Source organism: Melopsittacus undulatus, chromosome 1, assembly GCF_012275295.1.
Source record: "Melopsittacus undulatus isolate bMelUnd1 chromosome 1, bMelUnd1.mat.Z, whole genome shotgun sequence".
NCBI lineage: Eukaryota > Metazoa > Chordata > Aves > Psittaciformes > Psittaculidae > Melopsittacus > Melopsittacus undulatus.
The window spans coordinates 98381686-98404989 of NC_047527.1; the positions used below are offsets into that span (position 1 = coordinate 98381686).

At 44.1% G+C, this 23304-nt stretch overlaps 1 protein-coding gene across 1 annotated transcript in view; it reads right to left on the minus strand.

Moving 5' to 3' along the window:
* Positions 1 to 1534: 1534 nt before the first annotated feature.
* PTH1R (parathyroid hormone 1 receptor) overlaps positions 1535 to 23304 on the minus strand; it is a 109981-nt gene continuing 88211 nt past the window's right edge. The window contains exons 5-13 of the mRNA XM_005143973.3: positions 21965 to 22059; positions 19020 to 19206; positions 17872 to 18025; positions 11801 to 11861; positions 9987 to 10053; positions 6339 to 6433; positions 4192 to 4333; positions 2915 to 2956; positions 1535 to 2043 (exon numbers count right to left, since the gene is read on the minus strand). Of these exons, the coding sequence (XP_005144030.1) occupies positions 1681 to 2043; positions 2915 to 2956; positions 4192 to 4333; positions 6339 to 6433; positions 9987 to 10053; positions 11801 to 11861; positions 17872 to 18025; positions 19020 to 19206; positions 21965 to 22059 (1206 nt within the window). The 3' untranslated portion in view covers positions 1535 to 1680. The remainder of the gene's footprint in view (positions 2044 to 2914; positions 2957 to 4191; positions 4334 to 6338; positions 6434 to 9986; positions 10054 to 11800; positions 11862 to 17871; positions 18026 to 19019; positions 19207 to 21964; positions 22060 to 23304) is intronic.

Here is a 23304-nt window from a genome sequence, read left to right on the forward strand (position 1 = left end):
TGACGGGGGCTGAACTGAGGATCCAGGCTGTCTCAGCAAGAGTCCTTCCTTTGGGGAAGCATGTACTGCAACAGGAAGTTTGGTCACTGTTCCTGATTTCCCACTTCTTGGCAATCTTATATCATGCTTGGAAAATGTCAGAGATCCCTTCGCTAGATGATCTGCTGTTGTGGCAGCCCCAATACAACACACAGTTGGCCAACAAGGACTGTACCGCTTCATTGCTGCTAAAGATGATCTGCATCAGAGAACAACCTTTTGGTACACCCTGCAGAAATCACCAGCAAGGGAAACAGCATGGTGGCAAAATCTTCCTGGCCCTTGTCTCCTGTAAGAAGAAGGCATTTTCTTGTGCAGTTACCTTTCAGAGGTAACTGCAATAACATTTCCTCATCTGAGCAACAGCATTTTCTCATCTGGTTAAAGCTAGACTTGTTAACATCAGCTAAGACTCTGACCTGGTGCTCATACATGTGTGTGTGATCAAAATGCAAAGAATAGGAAAGTTTAGAAGATGTTCAAAGGTAACCATCCATGAGCAATTCCTGTGCTTTTATCCAGCAAATATTGCCTTTGGATCTCATTAGCTTAGGTTTGTCTGGCTGTATCCAGCCGCTTGTGCTGCTGGGTGACACAGGCAGACTGTTGATGGAGTCTTTCTCCTAATGAGGTTTTTGGCTAGTAAGAAACAGGAAATTCAGAGGGCGGAACAAGAAGCAATTTAGAGGTTTAAAAACTGACTGAAGCCTGTTTCCATGAGCACCCACAGAAAGGGAGGGCTGAGTTAGCTACCCTCTCAACTGATTTTAGCCACACACACATAGGCACGTATACCCATGATTTGCAAATTCCCCACCCTGCCTCAACACACTTGGTGGGCCCCTCTCTCTTCTGCATCTGGAAGAACAAAAATGTCACACGTTCTGACAAGCACATTTTCCATCCTGGAACTGCACTGGTTGCTGGCTTGCTACTGGGACTCAGGTCAGGGAGAGAACAGAGCTGTCTGCCTGCGTTCAGCAGCTATGAGCTGTTAACCCTGCTCACCCCAGAGGAGCATTTTGCCAAGGAGTGTGATTGCTGAAGGGAAGAACATGCGACCAGTGGTACTGAGCTGTATGCATTGAGTGCTTATCTGAAAGAGTGGACAGCTATGACCCCACAATGGATCTTGATCAGTGTTGTGTGTGTTACCAGGCAGACTTTATAGGGAAACAGCAAACCAAACTGAAGACACTGATGCTCAGGGTGGCTTGTACCCTCACAAGAAGATGGCACTGTACACTCCCTGCAAGACTCTTGTTTTACTGGGTGAGAGTCCTGTTCTCCTCGGCTGCTCACACTCTCCAAGAGGTCCATGGACCACATTGCTGCTATGCAGCCCTCCTTTATGAACTCCCAGTATCCCAGTTGTTAAACAGTAGCAAGGCTGTGGATCTGGATAGCCCTGCTTCTGTTAACACCAGGGAGACAGATCACTTGAGGATATGTATGTGATCGACAGCTGGCCACATTGGTGGCTCACATTTTTTTCCCATATAACTTAACTTCTCGTTCCACAGAACAGAGAAACTGTATGGAAACCCTTGGCATCCAATGCGTGGCCTGATACTCTTTTGCCCACTAAATGCTCTCCAGGAACCTTTTTCATCCTTTTGTTTCTTTTGTCTCTTTCTCTCTTTACATCACTGTCTCTCTTTCTTCTTCAACAAGTACTGTAGGTCTGTCTCCATCGTAAAGCCCAGAGCCATTCAGGTACTCCTCATCTTTGTTGTACTGCTCTGGTCCAGAAGAAGGCATGGAATTTTCAGAAATGGAGCCATTTTTTACATAACCTGGCAAATTCCGGTGTCCATTGAGGGTCCCTGGTATAAGTCTTGTATTGAGATGGAGGGCAAGTGCTCCTCTTGTGGCTACATTTGTGATGCTGGTGTGGGAAACCATTGGTCCATAACTGTAGGTTGTGCTCCCACTTCGTGCTTTCCTTTTAAAGTCAAGTGCTAATGTCCACCTGCTCCATGACTTCTTTATTTCTGCTTGGACCTGAGAGGCAAAGGGGGGAAAAAAGCGTAAGTAGGAGCAGAGAGGGGCAGAAGGAGGTAGCATCCACAGATAGCGTGGGTGAGAAACATTCTGGGGATTGAAATTGGAAGGAACACTAAATTCACATTAAATCTGCCCTTTCCAAATGAAATATTTGACATTGGAAAGCTTAAATAGCTGAAAACATCTAACTGAAATATGTTTGACTCTCTCCCAGTGTTAAGGGACATGATCAGCTCCCCTTATGGTAGGTATTTTATCTCGGTTTTATGCTGCAAAACTTAAGCAGTGTATTGTAGTTGCGTTTAGCCTTAAAATCCATAAACTTAGGCCAAGCCAGCCTTATGCTGGACCAGTCTTATGCTGGGCCACATTCTGTTCTTTGTCAGTGTACAGCCACTGACCATCTAGTTTCTTAGTTAGCAGGAACAGAGGGAATTAGTGAAAAAAAAAAAAGACATTAAAGAATATCACTTTGGAAATAGAATAAAGGTCAGAAAAGCCTGGGCAATCCAAAGAGCTTGCTGGTTAGGCAGCTACTCTATTGATCTACTTTTCTCCCTGCCACAGATCTCAAATTAAGCAACACTAAACAGCACCATGCTAGGAAAAGAATAGAAAAACACTTTTTCCCCCCCTCCATTAGCTACTTCCAGTAGGATATTTATTGGTGACATATTGACCTGGATGTCTTATATGTCAAAACCAAGGATATGAGCTTTCTATGTGCGCTGACAGATCTTTCATTGAGCGCAAAACAGGGTTGTGTCTCTAGAATAAGTGACAATATGTTGATATGCATCTGCCTTACCATGTGTGTGTGAAACTAATGTAACAAAGGAGAGAAATAATTAAGAAGCTGGTGACATACCTCTCCATTGCAAAAACAGTATATGATGGCAACAAAAAATCCCTAGAAGGAAGAAGAAACAACATACTAATGTTACTCTTTCTGCACGTGAATATTTCTTTTCTGATGACACTGCCCAGCATCCCTGTGTTCCTCTGAAATCAATGACATCCATAGTATGCAATATATAATATGTGTAAGAAATCTTGCATTGTTTAGTAGCACATGAGAGACAGATCAATACAGACATTTTCCTGCAGACTACTGACAAAGTAGATAGACTTTATAAGCCCTCCGAGTTATGGCTTAAGCATGGGACTATTTTCACCCCCAGATCTATTGCAAAGGTTCCAAGATGCTGATGGATGCCTGGGAAGTTGGCAGTATTTACCTCACTGGGCATGTTTACAAACTACTGGATAAACCTTTCTCGTGTTTTACATGTAGCTCATCCTGCTGCAGGATGTCAGAGTGGAAGGTGGTCCTGATGGGGCTTTTCCAGCTCTGGCTGTAAGTGGGGTAGCCTGTGTGTGGAGCAGAATGAGCTTAATGGGATCAGCAAAGGAATTCAGATGTGAGCAAACCATCTACATCTTTTTGTTGGCCAATAGCTCACCCAGGTCTTGTTGAGATAACCTACTGTTTCATCCTATCTACATCCAACAGGGATTGTGGAAGCACATAAATGTAAGCTTGCTCCCCATCTCTCTTGCAGTTTCTCTAAGCCATCACCTGGCCAGACCCGCTGTCCACATTTCATCATCCACACTGGTCAACCATGACGATACCAACCAGAAGTTAATCTCTCAGGGAAGGGTGTGCAGTAACAATCAAACATTGCTTTGCTTGTAGAGGGTTACATATTCTTGCTGCTCTGTCTTGTATAGGACAAGTCCCATAACTGAACCTGCCTTTTGCTAAAACCTAAAACTGAGGAATCCATTCACAGGAGTGAAAGACAACTTTGGGACAAGCAAAAAGGAAGCTGATTTGAAGCAACATGTCTCTGTGGATCTCTACCAGCTTATGTCTAACCTGGATTTAAAGGGATTTATTCTGTGGGGCAAGTTATCTTTCATCAGGAACATTTTTTTGTTGAACACACTGAGCCTTTCTATGTTGTGTTTAGCAAATGTAAAACATAGTTGATGCTAAAATACTGTCAAATCACCTTGTGAATGAAATCTGGTGTATTGTAAAAACAGCCCTGCTTCCAAAGACAACCTTACACTTTCATTTCTCTCCCCACCCCATTGAAATTCTTTCAGTTCTTCCCCAAAGTTTAACAGTTACAGTACCTGGAAAGAGTTGAATAGCATTTCATAGTGCATTTGAACTTGCCAAAGAATCCCTGACACATCTGTGTATGGCATAGCCATGAAAACAATATAGTGAACGCCAAACAGAGGCATAAGGACGAGGGTAGATTTCAGCAGCTTCCTATAGCAATGAGAGAAAGACACACAGGAAATTAGTGGGTGGAGTAAACCTCCCAGTCAAACTTGTCCACCTCAAACCTTGGGCACAAGTTGAATGTAATTTCATACCTCCTTACATGTCCTCTTGACAAGGTCTGGATATGTTACATTTACACAGGCACTGTGTCCCCTAGCAATTTCAAACTGTTACTCCTCTTATGGCATGTGACACAACTCACTCCATCCTCAGGCATGTGCTGATGTGCTAGTGTAACCTTCTTCACACACATGTCCCCATGTGATGCTCTATGTACTGGAGATTAAGACTCTGAGATGTCTTTTTCAGCCTCAGACTATCCCTCTCTTTGGCTCAGGACCGTGGGTACAGGGTGGAAAGATGACAGGGAAGAATTTTGCGCTGCTGCTTCCAGCACTCAGCCTCTGACTGGCACTAAATCCCCTTGTCATCATAGAATCATGGAGTGGTTTGGGTTGGAAGGGACCTCAAAACTCATCCAGTTCCAACCCCCTGCCACAGGCAGGGACACCTTCCACTAGACCAGGTTGCTCCAAGCCCCGTTCAACCTGGCCTTGAACACTGCCAGGGATGGGGCAGCCACAGCTTCTCTGGGCAACCTGTGCCAGGGCCTCACCACCCTCACAGGGAAGAACTTCTTCCTCAGATCTCATCTCAATCTCCCCCCTGTCAGTTTAAAGCCATTCCCCCTTGTACTTTCCCTTCTTGAAAGCCCCTCTCCAGCTTTCTTGTAGGTGCCTTTTAGGAAGGCTTGTAAAAAACCATGAAACAGGCTTGTTATGACATAACACAGATACCTTCATCTTAAAACATCAGTAAATCTGTAATCGTCAGTCTCACTTGGAAAGCCCCTTTTTAATGAAGCAGCTCCACCTCAGCAGAGGACCTGTGCTGGGGACTGGGGGGAGGCCCAGTGCAACCCTGAGTACTTGGCTGCGTTTGCTCCTGAGGGAACCAGCCTTGCCTGGAAGTGATATTAATTGAAGGATTAAACATTCTGCCAAGAGTTACAGCAAGTCACCAAGTGCAGGCAATGACTGAGAAGGGCGGACATCATTACCAGAAAGACCTGGTGCCTCCTCTGTCCAGCAAATGGAAACCGCTGGGGGAATTAACATATTAAAAGGAGAAGGTTGCATCCAAACCATAATTAATAGCAAGCTTCAGCCAGGAGGAAATAAACAAATAGATAAATCAGAGCCCTGACAGGGCAGCAAAGCAAAATAGAGAGGTGTTTTCCTGCCAAATCTCATTCCTGCTTCAAATGAAACGTCTTGTGTTTGGAGAGTGAGATGGTAGCAATGAGCTCATGGTTTGCAGCCCAAATCTTTCTGCCCCTACTCCCTGCCTTTGCTAGTCATGCTGGTCAGCCAGCTCAGGAGATTACAGGAAGCCTCAGGAGCAAACAAGCAGCCAAGGTGTCTCAACAATCTGCTTTTTCTGTCCAGTTTTGACCATGCTACAAATATCCTAAATTACTGAGAGAAGAGCTGGCAGAACAAAGGAAAATAAAACAAGCAGGGAGATGCCAGGTTGCCAGCAAAGAGTCAGGAATCCTTTTTTCCTTTCAGCAAAGGCACTGAAACCTCTGCTGAAATGCAGATTTGAGAAATAGACCAAGTTCTACAAAGTACAGGAGAGAAATGAAAATAATAAATAAACTGATACAAGTTTTAGGGACTCCAACAGCAAATGCAATGCTTTTATTTTTGAACTTTTATTTCAAGGCCAAATTGGCTGGAGATGGAATTAATTTCTTTAAACTACAAGGCAAGTCCCCCCCGGTTGGATTTGAAAAGTTTAGGCGATGTTTGAACTGCTGTTGATTCTTTCTGCATTACCAGACTTGGAAGACAGCATTCGTTTCACCTTATTTTAGGTGTCTACAGTGTAGACACTATTAACTAGTCACCCTAGGCTCCTTCTCTAGTCAAGGGGTGAAACAAAGACTTTGACATCTTCCCAAAAGTGGAAAGGGTATGTGACTCACCTGTACTGTTGTCTTGAGTCACACCTCCCTGCATTCGTCTCTCGTAGCTTGGTTGCTAGGACTCTGATAATATTGATAAAAAGAATAAAATTTACCTGGAAGAGGTGGGGAAAAGAAACAACACAACAAAAAAAAGATAACTGTTAATAAAGATGCAGTCAATGATAATGGTGTTCAGACAATGCTTTCCCCAAGATGAGTCAAGGGGCTGTGGCAGTGACCTGATCATGCTGTGTGTAAAGCTCCTTCTAGGGGAGCTTGTCCTGTGGAAGGGATGATCTCCCCAGGAAAGACCCCAAAGGGTTTGATGGGATCTAGTCAGCTGTGTACAACCTGAATGGTTGAGAGAGAGAAGGGAATATCTGTCTCTGACAAGATGTGGGCATCTCACATGGATACACATATATCTGAGCTAGCTAGCCTGGCAGATACTTGATAACTGGATATGTTATCAGTATATAAGGCAGTGCTTATCAGGCATTTTGAGGCTTGGACTACAGACAACTGTCAGTATTTTTCACATCATCTCTTTTAAAAACTCCATACAGAAATATGGGTAATTTTCATAGCCTTGTAAATCTCCCAAACTTAGCTTGGGGTCTAAGGAGCAGACTGAAATATGGTTATATTTATCTCTTGCAGCCCACCCGAGAATCAGATACTCTGGCTAAAAGAAGCATTAGTAAGATGCCTTTCCATATTTTCTTGTGTGAAAGGAAAGAAGAGTAAGGAAACTGCACCATGACAAAGACATGGAGTAGCCCTAACCAGACACAACAGATCAAGAATGCAGAAAGGCAGTAGAACTGTAAAACTTCTGTTCTATGTACACTGCTAACTGCTCTTCTTGAAGAGCACTTAGTATGGACTAGATAAGGACAGTAATACCTATTTCCTACTCAGGGAGCCACCTCTATCAGCCCATCTTGTGGACAGCTGCTCAACTGAGCTAATCCAGTCTTACAGGAACATGCTCATGGTGACCTGTGCTGCAAAAGGCAATGGCACCATTTTATGGCTACACTGCCACTTACCAGAGGGGGGAAATAAAGACATGTTTGAAGGATTCTCAGCTTTTTGGAGCTATTCAGAGACTGGTTGCACTAGGGTTGGGTTTATATCTGCTGCTGCCCCAGACTAACCTGTTTTTGGACTATGGAAGGCCATAAACAGAACCATTGTGTAACTGACCACTGGGCTGATCTATGTTGCTGGGCTAATACTGATGCCTATGGGTTTCTTTTGAGGCTTGCAGCAGTCATTTGACTTCCCAGATGCCAGTATAGTGTCATTTCAAGGAAACAACTTGCCATGCCACACACAGGCTCATAGTTTTATGCCAGAAGGGACCATTGTGAACTTCTAGTCTGATCTCCTGCAAAATGCAGTCCATAAGACCTCCTTGTATTAATTTTTGTTTGAGTTATAGCAGATCTGGGTTTCAGTGTTTCCATGACGGAGATCCTACCACAACCATTGCTAAGTCGTTCCAACGTTTAATTATCCTCACTATTAAAACAAGTAGTTCCCTGAGCCACTGAATGAACACGGCCTGGTTTACTATGGCTTTGTCTTCTGTGGTTGGATTCTTTCTCCTTTAACGAGGTGCAAGTTCATTTTGAACAGCTCTCCTCTGTGTTAAAAAGGAGGTAAGGTTGTACTACACCCATTCCCTTGAAGGGGCATTAGTAGAATTTCTCTCCCATATCTACTCAACTGTTTTCATGAGGTTTGTGGGAATTTAACATCCATGCAACCCATTCCCATTGTTACATTTAGTTGGAATTTACTGACTAGCACAAAAGCTATATAAGGGAGAGACGGATAGACCGACAGGCAGAGAAGCATACAGCCAGGGGCATTTAGTTAATTTTCATTGGAAATCAATCTGAAAGGGAAAGAAAAGCAAAAAAAAAAAAGGGCAGGCTTTGTTTCTCATATGAGGTTTTCTAGCCTCAGAAGCTCAAAAGTGGGATTTTGTTCTGCGTTTATTGGCTAAATTGAAGATGTCCAACTGTATCACAGTCAAGAAGGAAACTCCTCTGACTTCCTGAAAAGTGCTAAGTTTCAAAAGCAATCCAGACTACTGAATAACATCAAAGCTACCAACAGAATGGATGGATTTTAAGCCACTCAGCCTCCAAATTCTCTGCATTACATCCAGAGAATGCCGAAGTTAGACCAGCAACATATGACAGGCTAGTGTGGGAATTGAAAAGGCAGCCAAGTGAACAATATGAACCCACAGAAATTAAACAGAAACAACCCACAGAATATTTTTGCATGATAAATAGCTGCATTTGCAAATAACCAGGGTACAAGCACAGCAGAGCCTCGTGGAGAAACATTGTTTTTACAAGGATGAGCCTTAATTGAGCTCTTTCTCCTCTGCTAATTGGGCTTTAAATTAAATGCAATGGGGTTTCTGGCATTCATCTAGTTGAACTATCTGAACCTTGTTCTCCATCCTACTATTTCAATTCCAAGGACTACAATGTGGGCTTGGTGATTCGTTTCTTCCAAGATAAAGATTTAGTTGCTAGAGCCAGGTGGAGAATTTCCACCAAAAGGAAATTCTGATGAAGGAGAAAGTTCCCAACTCCAAAGCAGCTCACCTAATCGCATGTATGAGCATGTTCACCTCAGAAACTTTTCTGCTGTTTATATGCAGATGGTCTGATTTTTCTCTCACCCACATTGATCATCTTCTAAGGCTTCCTGATTTATGAATTGTAAGGAATTATATACAGTTTGATGCAAAACCCTCTGAAGACTGTAGAGAGATTCACGGATGAATGCAAAGAGGACCTAGGATGTGTGGGACTGGACAAGCTTTTCTGCATGCTCTCATGTAACCGTCAGAAGATAATGGAGAACCATAGAGACTAGGGGGGAAGAAAGGGTATTTAAAGGAAACTATGAAAGCAGGTTCTCTAGCTAATTAGGACCCTCCTTTGGCAAACACACGCTACCCATCAAATTACCTTTGTGCAGATAATCGCATCTTATAATGAGTTCTTCAGCTTGTGAGAGCTCAGTCCTTTGTCTGGGTAATGTTACTTACATACTTTCTGTTCCCTCTGGTTGTTGGGTGGGGGCTCAAGAAATCCTCCATCAGTGATTATTATTATGTCCAGTCATAGCTGGGATGGTTTAATTTCCATCCCCACCTTTGAGTTATCCAAAGCTTTTATCAGTTCAGAAAGACTGTCTGAGACAATCTGATGACACTGAAGCATGACTGGGGAAAAGGTTTGGTCTAGTTATGGAAATCAAGTTCCAGTTCTTCCCACTGGAAGTGCCTGCTGAGAACTATTATGAACCCTGAGGGGTTCCCCCTATATCACATGAGTTGGGAATACTGGCTTGAATATGTGTTTAACTAATGATTTTAACATCCTACTCCTGTGTCATTCTTCTCCCCTAAGCAAAACTTGAAGTTGCTCATAAGCCCTCTGCAGTATGCAGCCATCAAACTTAGAGGCAGGTAAAATATAAATCCCTTAAACTGGATACATAGAGACTCCATGGTATTAAGGTAGGAGCTGTGTTAACAGGGTGAGTAGGGCAGTCTGGCTCAACTCTTCCCACTGGGCCTGCATCAACCAAAAGCACTGCTTCCACCCCTTGCAATCACCCAGTACTCACCACGATAGCTGCCAGGATGGGCACCTGAATAATCCATTTTAAATTGCCAGCACTCAAGTCCCAACACCTGAGAAAAAATTGACATCCCATTAGGAAGCCACTGGTTACAAACAGCAAGAGTCAAGAGTCTTGTTGGATAAATCCACCCTGAAAGAATGGGTTCCTCCAAAGCCTGATGTGGTGGAAGGACTTAGCTCTAGCCCTGCCTTCAGTTGTCATGGCTTTAAAATTAGGCCCTTCTCCTGCTGTTATAATATACAAAACTGAAATCACTACTAGACACATTTAAAGTTATGCTCTCCAGATGGGGGAACAGCTCTTTTCACAGCCACAAAGACCTGTTCCTGCTTCTGGGCAGGAACCCACCCTTTTCCACTTCTTACTGTAAAAAACTACAGTCTTCATGAAAACAAGAGGCTGAAATGGCCAAATATTACCCCTTGAAATAAACCCGCATAATGTTGCATGGGTCCTGTCTGAAGACACGGTGGTGGGGACAACATTGTGGTTCTACATTCAGTTCCTGGGCTTCCTTCAGCCCTGCTCTTGCAATGAGACCCAGCCATGCCTCACAAAAACCTTTATCTCCTTTTTGTCTTTAGCCCTTATCCAAGTGAGGACTGGAAGGGCAAACTGTTGGTGGTGTGGATTTTGGGCTATTCCATCTGCCAAGAAGGGGCTGAACAATATTTCCTCCCAGGAGTTTCCAGCAGCTATTAAATAAGGTCACTCAGTGTTAATTACTCTGAATTCTCTCCAACCACAGAGAGAGGAGTGCCACAGGCTTTTCTTTATCTGAGCCAGACAGCCCCCACAGGGCAGCTGCAGTTTTCATTTCACTGGCCAAATACTGCCCAGGCAGCTATTCAAGGAAAGCGAGAGGCAGGGGCAGAGAAACCACCAGTGCTGACTGAAAGACGAGGATAAGCCTGTGCCAATGCAGATGCATCAGGCCTCAGTAGCTGTGCTACTCCATCCTTCCAAACCTGGAGCTGATATCCCATTTGGAAACCAGTGTCCTCCTAGGGAAAGACATTTGAAAAGCAACCTGGGCACCCCACACTTTCGCTGGCAGATCATGGGCTGGTGAAACCCATTGTGTAGTCAAGCCTGTGCATCATGGGGAGAAAATGTGATTGTTCGGGGGTTTGAGGGTTGGATGCTATGGAACCTTCATTCAGCACTGTAAGAATATGAAGCCATGAGGCTGCATGTGTAGAACTAAAGAAGCAGCTGACCTGTATCTTGCTTCTGACAGTACCCAGAAGCTGATATTTAGGGTGAAACAGCAGTTCCACCCAAGCAGGTAGCAATGTTTTTCTAGATTTTCCTTCCAACAGTTTGCTGTTCAGGATGGCTTCCTGAGCCAGAGCATTACTGAAAAACTAAGACTTCTAGAGGATTTTATCTTCCATGAATTTGTACAAATGCTTTTTAAACCTAAAGACATGCTGGCATCCACACCTCCTGCAGGGAGAAGTTACAGCTTCCTCACCTCATCAACACTGTGCTGAGCCTGTTATCTCTCAACTTCATTCCCATTCATTCAGGATTTTAAAGATCCCTGTCCTCTCCCTGCCTAGCTGTGAAGAAGTACCCTTTAGCCCCAGGGATAACAGCTGCAAGTGTTCACATTTATCACATTCTGTAAAATGAAAGGAAAGCTGGGAAAGTTGCAGGCACTTTGTCCTTCCTTGCCACACTTGCCCCCAGAAGTTTGTTAACTTCATGGCAGGAATCTCTTCTGGGTTTGCCAAAAGCCCCGCAAAAGTGTAGCGCGTAAAAGAGAGAAAAGAAAACACAATGCAACTTACTCTGTGTCGGCTAGAGTGGCTCTCACGCTGGCCCATGCTGTAACAAATACAGCAGGGAGTCCTGCAAAAAAAGACAGGTCAAATGAGGTGAGAACGGGGACTGGAGAGGTCCATTACCATAAGCCCAGGTGGAGTGGGATAGAGGAAGGTGGAAGAATCAACTTTAAATATTTAAGCATAATTAGACCAGGAAAGCCTGGTCTTGGTGTCATGTCTCTTCTGTAGGCCAAATGGTAAAGCAAACAGTGGCAGGGAACGTTTTCTGGAAGGCAAATGTCATAGTCTGGGCATGTCCACCCTACTGAACTCTCCTGGCTTTTGAAATAGTTTTCCAAAATCCCAGGAGTGGTCCAGGCTTAAGCTACCTCCTGGTTTGTGTTTGGGAGATAGCCATGTGGTGTTGCCTGGGATGGTCATGGACTTGACAGGATAAATCATCATGTCCCGAGCCTTTCTCTAATGCTACTTTATAGGTACACAACCTGCAGTGCTTGTACCTGGGTAACTGATACCTGCTCTAGCCCATTCATTCCATTTGAAGCAGAGAAGGGTTTAGTGCATCACACCTTTCCCAAGGTATTTGTTCCCTTCCCCTGACATCAAAGAAAGGTGTATCTGGAGTCACGCTCAGACCGTTTCTCCCAGTGCAGGGCTGGATGGATTAGAACCTTGTTAAAAGTGAGAGACTTGCTGCATGAAGCAGATAAATGCTAGAATTTAGAGTAATGCTTGCAGAATATTCTAGTCAAAGTCTCACTCCCAAATAAACCATCCTTATTTCAGCACAGTTACACTGGGCTTCATCTTTTCCCTGTGAAAAGATGAAGAATCACCAATAACCAAATGCAACCTTCTATTTATTTTCTTTAGGGTCCAGTTCTGCTTTATTTGTACAACTGAGTCCCCTACTGGCTTCCCTTACAAGGCAGGATCAAATCCACAGTAGTTTCCACAAATTCAAGAAGAATAACCCCTTTCAGGTGAGAAAAAAAAAATAAAATAAATAAAGGCAACATTTATCACTGATGACTGTAAATATGCTGTTCACAGTCTAAGCTCGTTGGGGCTCGGCATGCATAAGCACACGCTTAACTTTCAGCATGCACTTAAGTCTCATTAGGGTGCTTAAAGGCTTTCCTGACCACGAGCGCTTTCCTAAGCTGGGGTGTGGAGCAGGGATGCCTGTCTCATACACACATGGACAACGGGGCAGTTATCTTGGTTCAAACTTTAAATGCCATGGTAATATAAGAAAGCATAAATAATTAAACACAGAGTCTCAGTCAGGACCAGTGCAGCACTGCTGCCTACAAAGATACATTTATAAGGAATGTACCCTTCTCTACAATCCCCTGCAATGGCTGGCATTGGAAAGAGAATACTTAACCTATTGCACTGGGAACCCATGAGCGTGCTGAAGCCTAGGGCCTGGGGAGGGTGATGATTTATTGTAACAAACACTGTCTGTTTCCTCCTCTCTGTTAATCTCCTATCTATGAAAAATATGTGCATGTTCCAGACTACTAGCTGAGATATCAAAGGCTTAAATGCATGTAACTGTGCTGATATCATCGATGATATTCCAGTTTATATCAACTGAGAAACTGGCTGTGTTGAGAGGCTGACATGCCTGCTGCCCGCCTGCAAGGCAGTAGATGTTCACCCACCATTGTGAAGCTCTAAGTTTGAAAGACTGTTTCAGAGATTTGGATGTGTTTGACATGTTCTTGTTCCTCTTTAGCCTGTCCTGCACTTCAGAAGAGATACTGTCCCTATTCATACTAATCCTGTGCTGTGTTCAAGGTTCCTAGCGACAATAAAATATACAGAATAAAATAATTACTCCTAAATAAATCCCTATGTGTGGGTTTATCTTGGGTTTACTCCGAAAAAAAATCCATGTGTGCTGCTGCCTCATTTCATTCAGGCAAGCTTAGGAAAAGGATTCTTGATATTTTCTGCAAAAATACACCAAGTGAATTCCTGGCACCGGTTTTATTGCTGTGTTTGTCTTTCTGTGTCTCTTACATCGTTCTTCTTTTGCAGTGTTAACAATCATGAACATTTTTCAGTTCACAAATAGTGGTATGAATGCTCTCCCTCCTTTTCCTCTGCCTCATGTTTAGATTCTTTCTACACCAACATATCATGGAGTGCTTGGGCTGTCAGGTAATTTCTAGATCTAATTCTCCCACTGTGGTAATCTAGTCTTTCAACATGAAGATTCAGAAAGTTTAGCCTGGCCTCCAGCATGTCTTTTACTTTCAGAGGGTGACAACTGACTTTCTGGTGTCTCCATTTGAAAGTTCTGGTCTCTGATGCCCCAAGATTGACAGTCCCTCCTGCTGAGCACTCATAGCACTCACTGATGGGAGAAACATTAACCCCCAAATCAGGACTGAAGTCCTCAAAGCTAGACATCCAAGGATGTCTGGAAACAGCAAGAAACCTGTGAGGATGCAACTCTGTGAGCAGGAAAGTAATTTGTGATTAAATGCATCTGGCCACCTCACCAGAGAAGGGAAAGCAAGTCTCCAAAAAGGCTGTGATCTCCTGGGTGGTTATGAGCAGACAGATACAGGTGTGGATGGATGCATGAGTGTCCTCCCCCTTGCACTTATGTACCCCATGTACATGACCAGTGTGACACAGGATGAACCCCACCGGGCGGTGATGCTGTGAGTGACTTCTACAGAATCCACATTGTATGCGCTGTGCATTTCCAGTCAATACACACAGTGTGTACAATGCAGGTGCTATAAAGTCAGGTATCTCCCCAGCAGCTGGAAAATGTGCAAACCTCAATCTGGGGAATGTCTGGTGGGCATTCCAACCCCTTGTTTTCCTTTGTTGCTTTTCTTGTGTACATGTCTGCTAGCAGCTGGAAAAGTGGCTTTCGTGCATGTATCAAAGCTGTGAGTAACGGAGGTGGCTGCAAAGTGACTGCTAGAAGAAAGCTTATGAATAAAGACCTTATGTAGGTCTACAGAAATCTGGTCTCATTTCCCTGCTATTTGAAAACCTCTCCGAGGAACAATGCATGTGTTTTTTCTGCCTCTCTGTGTGACAGTTTCTTAATATTAAATAGTGCTAGTAATACTCTCTTTTGCCTCTTACCCTGTTAGGAATGAATGCTTTCAGTCAAGGATGATTTCTACTTAGATAAATATTCAGGGTTCACCATCGTGGGGTTTTTGGACCTGAGCACATCTGACAGTACCACATCGATATATCTGTCTTTCCAGGTCTTCCTGCAATCCTCATTTGCACCGTAGCTGCAAGCCAGTGCAGTCCAGCCAGTGGCAGTGAATTAACACAGTGTGAAGGAAAAATGCCAGTGGAATCAGCTTGGGTTTTCTAGCTATTGGTCATGCTTCTTAGACTTCCTTCATAAAACAGCTGCAGGGAACTTGAAGTCTGCTGGGGAATTTATTGTTGCCCATAATATTATTTATTTATTTTTGTTGGGTGCTGGCAAGGAACAAGTTCCTTTTTGTCATCAGTGTCTCCCTTGCAAGAAGGGTGCTGCAGACTTTTAAGGAGCTGTACTCCCTTGTGCCAATGAGGATGTGGATGGAAAAGACTCAACAGAAATCTTTGAGTGTGACATCAAAGAGTAACTATATGTTCTGGTTTCTTCAATAGTCTGGAAATAAGATGTTGTAGGGTGATTTTTGCTTGTTGCTCCCACCTTGGAAATTTCCAGGCAGGATAAATGCACTACTGTTTATTGTTATGCAATCAGACAAACAACAAATCAGAGCTTTTGGGGCAAACTTGTGTTTTCTGTCCTATGTGGAAGGTTATCATTATCACTGATTCCCTGTTATTCATTTCTGTGGTATGGGCAGGATCCAGTGCCCACTGCAGTGAACTGGAGTTCTTCCACTGTATCTGGTGGGTCTTGGATTGGGTTGCCCTTTCAACTGCCCAATAGCTATCAAAACAATACGTGTGTGTGTGTGTGTGTACATTATCATGCTAATCAAAACAAAGAAAAACTGAATGCAACTGGAGGGATCCTATATTCTTATTCCAGAGGAATTTAAACTGAGCAGCCTCAAACTTTTGGAAGCACATGGGTGATTGGTGTTGTGACAGGTGTGACTTTAGCTTTGTGGTTGCTCTGATAAAACGATTATACTCTGGCAGTGGCTGGAAGAATTAATGAGAGAAAACCATGCCTGTTAGACTGTTTTCCTTTGGCTACATTACGAGCAGCATCAAGTTGGTTTTTCTTGTTAAACATAATGGCATTATTTTCCAGCTGTTTCCCTCTTCCAGAATTTGCTCTAGGGAATTGTTTTTTTATGTTTGCTCTGTACAATTTAATGCCATTTTCTGAGAAGCAAATTTTATGTACCTTGAAGGTTTGAAAGAGGATGAGTTTGGGGTTTTTCTGGATTTGTTTTAAAAAAGAGGTGACATCTAAAGTCCTCTCTGTGACTGCAGTAAGAAATGACCTGTCTCCAAAATATTACACAGAATCACACACAGAATCAGAATGGTTTGTGTTGGATGGGACCTGGAAAGATTGTCTAGTTCAACTCCCAAGGTGGCAAGGGGTTTTCACCATCGACATACTTCACACCCCCGGATTTCTACAGAAATTGTAAAAATAGGGATTTTAAAATCCCAATCTATTCAGCCTTCACTGAACCCTCTGAGGCTCCCTGTGACCCTTTTGTGCTTCAGTACTCTACGGGTACCTACCAACTGATTGGGACTAGACTTTGCCTGAGAAATGGTTGTCCACCTTGGGACTCATATTTATACCTCCCATCTTTATCATATGACAGCACCACCAATTTTTGACCTATACACCAGCTGAACATGAGGTTAGCAAGGAGCTTCTGGTCCCCTTCTTGCCCATATGACACTTTGGAAAGAGGAAAGCTGAAGAGAGTGCTGCAGGCTAGACTGCCCTGTGTTACTGAATCCTTTGCTTGATCTCCCAAAGCAAAATCCTTCAGTTCTCCATAAACTCAGTTCTGCACTAACTGGTTTGCTCAGAACTCCACTTTTAGAGACTGGTTTTAATCCAGAACAAATCATGTTCTGGAATGTGGATGGTGTGGTGCACACATTAATCTTGCCCTAAAATGCAGCCAGGATGTGGCCAAGTAAATTTTGGTCTTTTCTGGGGAAGTGGTCCTTGTCCATACAATTTAGAGATAACCATAGACACCTCTGAACAGTTCTTTCCTGCTGTAAATTCGTTTGTAGACCTACACCCCATTATTTTTAGTTGTATCCTCAAGGATTTTATAATACGTTTCCTGTTCTCCCTTCTAGTCCACACACTTCAGTCAACTGTGGGCAGTTGTTATATTGTCCTCAGCTTAACAGCATCTCATAACTCCTTGCAAGCCAAGGCTAATGCCAGAAGTGAACAGAAAGCACATTCTTGTCTGAAATGTGTGTGCCCACAAAGTATTTTGCTAATGAGCACCCTCCCTGCACTCACATCCCGCTTTTTTTTCCTTACTCCAAGGAAAAGATGCCCAGGTTAAAAGAAAAGGAAAAAGAAAAGTCTTCCCCACAGATTGCAGGTTTCTCATGGTGTTCCAACACTCATGACGCCTCAGGAGCTTTTTAAACCAACTGAGATATGAGGCAGGAAATTAGAGCTTAGGTCTGCCACTGGGAACAGATGCTCACAGCCTCATGCAACTTTCTGCCCCTCCAGCCCAGTGCCTGTTTCTCAGCAGGAGGCACTTGGCAGAGGTGGGGATAACTAAGAAGGTGCACTAAAATCAGCTGTCACATGCAGACATTTGCTGCCCTGGAAGAATGGCAAGATATGTTGTCACTCCAAGTTTGGTCCGATCCTTCCAGAAATCCTGGAAGTGCCACAGTTTAAATATGACAATTTACAAATGATAATGGTTTTACAAGAGAGCTAACCTGTCCTTGCAACAGTCATTGTGTCTTACCTTCCTCTCTCCCCTCTCCTTGTGCTTACCCTTCCTCTCTCCCCTCTCCTATATTTATGTATATGTACTATCTGCTTCAAAGACACCTCCAACAAGCTTCTTACAGATCAGCTGTAAGGAGCATCAATAACTTACCCCAGCCAAATAATGTGAATCCCCAAAGATACTTCTTCTCTGAGAAAAATGCCATGAAGATGAGGCTGTGGAGATAGAGCCCTTCCACCAGAATCCAGTAGTAATTGGTTGCCAGGAAGTAAAGGAAGAAGGTAACCGCTACTTTACAGCCTACCTGCAATGACCACAGAAAGACAGGGTTATGCGGGGAACATGGTGTAAAATTCTTTTTCTGCATAAAACCATACTTTACAAAAATGGGATGGAAAACAAGATGGAGAAAGGAAAAAAATAAATCAGAAAATTCTGTTCCAGGGCTTTCACAAGGGGGAAAAAATCAGTGCAGAACAGAAGAGATGACCAATTGAGAAGAAAGCTTCCCTTCCGCTTGACATAGTGTGTCCAATAGCAAATGAGCTGGGAGATGCAGGAGTACAAGGCACCTGTGGAGATGTTGACCTCATCCTACTCTCCCCCCAGTTCCAGTGGTGAGGGTCACACACACTTTCAAAGGCAGCTGTGTTTCATCTTTTCCCTGTGTTTCTTGTCCATGTTAGGGAGGAAAGGGCTGTAGCCTTGGTCTGGGTGACCTGGTGCAAGTCACATCACTTGGAAGTATGAATCCCTCCTCAGCCCATGGAGAAATATGGGCACCGTGTTGAAGGTGAGTCAACCCATCCTGTTGTGGACATCCAAGACAGGGTCCTCCAGGGCTGACTGTCTTTCATCAGTAACTGTGAAGACACTCTAGATGGCTGCTGTAGGCTTTGGTGACTGGTCCTCCAAGGCGATTTCAACCACAATGTCAAGGTGTTTTCTGAACAGACCTAAGCAGCAAGATTGGAGACCTGGTAGAGACTCCCAGGACATACTAATCTTTAATAGATTCATAAGCTGACCTCTCACTCCACAGTAACCTGGAATCCTTTACTTTCATGAGAGGAAAACCCTGACTGCAATTCAAGTCTCTCCTGTCCTTCTGGTACAGTGGGGTAAAGCCACCCTTTGAGAGGGAGTGGGAAGGGATGAAGAGAGGCTATGGAGAGTGAGGGAAAGAGAGGGAGCTGGTGTCCCTCAGTAGGGTGGAAAATCCACGTGAAAGTGGCCAGGTGTTCAATAGAGGACAGAGGCACGAAGCCTGGTGAACAGTCTGCTCCAGTGATACTCACAAACTGCGATTTATCTGCTGGAGGTGCTTCAGTAATGGATTTCAAGTCTTCCTCTGAGATCCTTTCCATCTCTTCCAAAGCTGACCCAGAGTACAAGACTGCGTCCTTCACAAAGATGCTCACGGCTCTCAGCATGAAGGAGACAAACAGGTGCATATGGATGTAGTTTCTAGTGCAGTGCAAACGTCTGGAGGAGGAGACAGAGAAGGATTGGATTATTTTAGACCATCTGTTGGACTGTCTCAGGGGACACCTCTGCTTCTGGAGAGTCCCAGCTCCTCTCATCAGCACTGTGCCACCATGGGAAGCAGTGTTAGTGCCACTGCTACCCTGTGCTCACGGTTCACCCGTGGGGTTGGTAAATGAATTAACATCTCCAGGGTTTTGGCTGCAGCACACTGCTTCTGACTTTGCATTAGGACGATGCTGTGCCTGTACTCATTTAAACTCCCTTATTTCTGGCTGTAAAATCTTGCGGAGAAATAGGGCTGCATTTTGCCTGTGTTGGGCATGGGTAGTGAACATGCATGCAGCTGGCAGCATAGGCAGTGGGTCTACATCCGGAGGATGGTGGTTGTGCAGTGCACATGCAGCTGGAGGGGGGTATGTGGTACACAGTCCATACTCAGTGTATGCGAATCTGGAGTGCAGTGTGTGTGCAGTGTGCATGCACCTGGAGGCAGTGAGAGGTGCATTCGTATGAAGCACATGTGCAGTGTCTGCACATCTGGTGAACATCTGGACAAATGCAGTGGACGCGCAGTTGCTGTGTAGGGTATGTGCAGTTAGCATGCATCCAGTGTGCAGGGTACATTCAGGGAATGTGCATCTGGTGTGCAATGTGTGTTCAGTGAGCCAACAATAGCTGTGTAGTGCGTGCATGGCGGGCATGTCCCTGGTGTTCAGTGTACATGCAATGAGTGTGCATCAGACATGCAGTCATTTTCCAAGATGTACAGACAGAAGGTGGGATACATGCACAGTGGTCACCAATACTAACGTGTGTATCCTCTGTGTGTCCCTTTCACTGTTAAATCCATCCCTCTGACAAATAAACCCTTCTCAGAGTCAAACCCTGCATTTGAAAACTTTACATTTATCTGCACTTTGTGTAGAGGAAATGAGCTACAAAGCCTAGAGTCCTCGTGGCCACTAAAAACCTTGCAGAGGCTCTTGTAAACTGCTAATCTTTGCGCCTACTCCAATTTTAGTAGGAACTATAACAGTTACTATAGGGTGCTCGGCTGCTTTGTTTCAGTTAGAGATGCTATCCTTTGCTTGGTCATGTTGAACAGTTTCTGGGCTCCACCCCAGCAATGGCAGCAATGACCCCAAATGCTGATTGTAAAGCGCTTTAAGATCCTTTTCAGGAAAAAGCCAGATGGTACGAAGTGAATGGGTTAGGCTCGTACTTATGAGGTTTTAGAAACAGTGGTCATGCCTTTGGGGAGAAGAAAGGATTAACTGACCTGTTGAGGTCCCCTTCTGCCCTCTATAGCTCAGTTGCCTGGCTAACCATGCAGGAATAAATTCATACCCACTTAAATCCCCAGCTCCAAAAATGGAAATAAAATGTCAAAGCCCAAAAGAAGATGAGCTTTGTCCCCTGAGTTTGAAAGGTGATCACTGAATTTCTGGATTTTGTGTTACCTGGAATAAAATCTGGCTTGGTCCCTGCTGCTGCTTTGATCCCTGGGACAAAGACAAGTTGCCCGTGTAGTCTGGGCTGTAAATGGAGAGCTCTGACTACATGAGTAAAGACAGAGTATATCTCCTGAAACTAGGAGTACTCTTCCATACATGAACATTAAATAGTTGAACAACCTATCACTGTCCAGTGGGAAATAAAACAGAAGGGAATGGGTTGAGAGGACAGGCGGGTGGTGGCAGGGATAGGTTCTGGGACTACATCACGTTAAGTGTCTCCAGGAGGGATCTGCAGTCCCCTTGGGCTCTAGTGTGTCACAAATTCAGGTACTGGGATGCTCTGCTATCCAAGTAAATCCCCTTGACCTCAATTTGTTCACAGAGATGCCTGAGCACTTTTAGAGCCAAAGGCCACACATTTTATTCCCAGTGGTATGTGTCTGGGGCTTAGCTTGAGCTTGCATGGTAAGAGCTGCTGAGCCTATCTATCTGCAGACACCACGTGGCCGTTTGCTGTGTGGAGAATTTCTCTTCACAGCTGTTGTCTGGGTCCTGCTGTCTGCTAGGAGAAGATACTGCCAACCACAGAAGGGAATCAAATCTGGGACTCAGGGGATCAAGGGTCAGCACCCGCTCTATCTGCAGCTCATCAGGTATGGTTTCCCAAAGGACAAACTTCTAGCCATGAGCAACTCCTTTCATTCATTACATCCCATGGTCTCTGTGGCAGCAAGAAGATGCAACAACCAGGCTAGAGGAAAGGGTGGCGTGGGTTCAAGATGTATCTAGGGGTCTCCATCCACTGGCAGGGGTGATGGAAAGGGATAGCAGACAATAAGAGTTAGGAGGGTGAGTGGTCATTTTTGGATGGGGTCACATTCAACTGGTCTATCCTTCATGAATATTGGGGTTTAGAATGGAATTCCCCTTACAAAACCTTAGTTATCTAAACATTAGTCATCTAAACCTAAGCCAGTCATCTGAAGGGGTAATAGGGATGGAAAACCCCAGATACTCTTCCAAGTGAGACACAGCTCTTCCTGAAGTTGACTCTCTTCCCCTTTGCTACAGAGAGGATCTAGAAAACTCAATTGCAGGCAAAAGGAAGAAGTTCAGACATCCCACCCACCATCCCCCAAGAAGTTTGACCTATGTGCCACTAACACAGCCCAAAGCACAGATGCAGCCTCTTGTGGCTTGCTGAAGAAGCACATTCTACCCCAGTTTTATCTTTTAGGAAAGCCTGAGGTTTTTCCAGTCTAGTGAGAACTCACTTAGGTAGAAACAGAGCCGCCTACCTGAAGTATCCCAGGATAAGGACAGCAACTGTGAGGGATCCCAGAGAGATGGAGTATCCAACAGTATAAATCAAATAGAGGCGATCAAAGACCTCCTGCAGTACAAATGATGGAAAAAATAGCGTCACATTAGAACGCATCCTACTGCATAGTAACACAACCGTGGTAGCAGCACAGAGATTCAGGCTATCATACTTGCTACGGGCATACAGCTTAGGGTCTGGGAAACCTTTGGCAATCATACTTCTTGTCACCTTTCTGATGTAAGATCAGCTTTGAAAGCAGTATTCATTTTTCCTGATGACTGCAGGGAGACAGGATTTTTGCAAGGGACAAGTGATGGAGTTGGGTTAATCCCATGCCTGGGACTTTTGCACCATTTTAATCCCAAAGGAACCCAAAGCGCTTTACAAACTCTTAGCCAAATCCAGAGATCACTTGGCAACTTTTGCCCACTGATCTGGGATTTTTTATGGAACTTTAAAATTTAGTCATAAGGCTATGCCATACCATTGCTGAATGACCAATGTCCATGTTGGTGGAGTGTCAATCCACCACAGAAAACTGGGGGAGGATATATTTTGGTTGCAGGACATGAGAAAAAAATCACCTGCGTTCATCTTTCTGTTTTAAATCAGAAGCAACCAGTGACTGCAGTTATCCAAACCAGACACAACTTTAGCTTGCCAAAGCCCCATTGGAAATGTTCCTGTCACAGAAGAGCTTATAGTAGTTAATCCTGTAGCAGGGTTTAGTTCTTCTGGCCCCCTTTTATTTTAGAGTTGGCCTTAGAAACCTTAAGGTTTCCACTAAATACTGAGATGTTTTTCTTCATCCTGTGCTGGGGCATACAGCTTAACTCAGGGATTACTGAAATCTGCCTGAAAAGGGTTAAAACATCTGCCACCATCCTAGCTTGTACTGCCTTTCATCATCTGAAATTAGGAATAAAACCCAAAGAAACCAACAAATTCAGCATCTTTCTCTTTGCTTCCTCTTCCCCTGCCTCCTCCTGCTTTTCCCTCACCCCACCCACTGGGTTACAATAACATTAGTAATGCTGAGCTGTGAATGACAGCTCTGATTTTTATTTGAAGCTAGAAATGCTGTCCTGGAATGTGAAACCTCAGCCCTATTACATCAGAATCCCCAGATATGTGAATGTTTCTTTGCGGTTTCCATTGGTAGAGTGGTGCACTTGGCAATATTAACCTAGTGCGTGTGTATTTCTATATATATTTCTATATATCTGTGCAGGCAGCAGGCACTAAAAAGCCACTGTAAGCAGATTTGAGAGCTTTAGGGGAAAAAGAAAAAAAAGCTCCTTCCCTTCTAAGCCA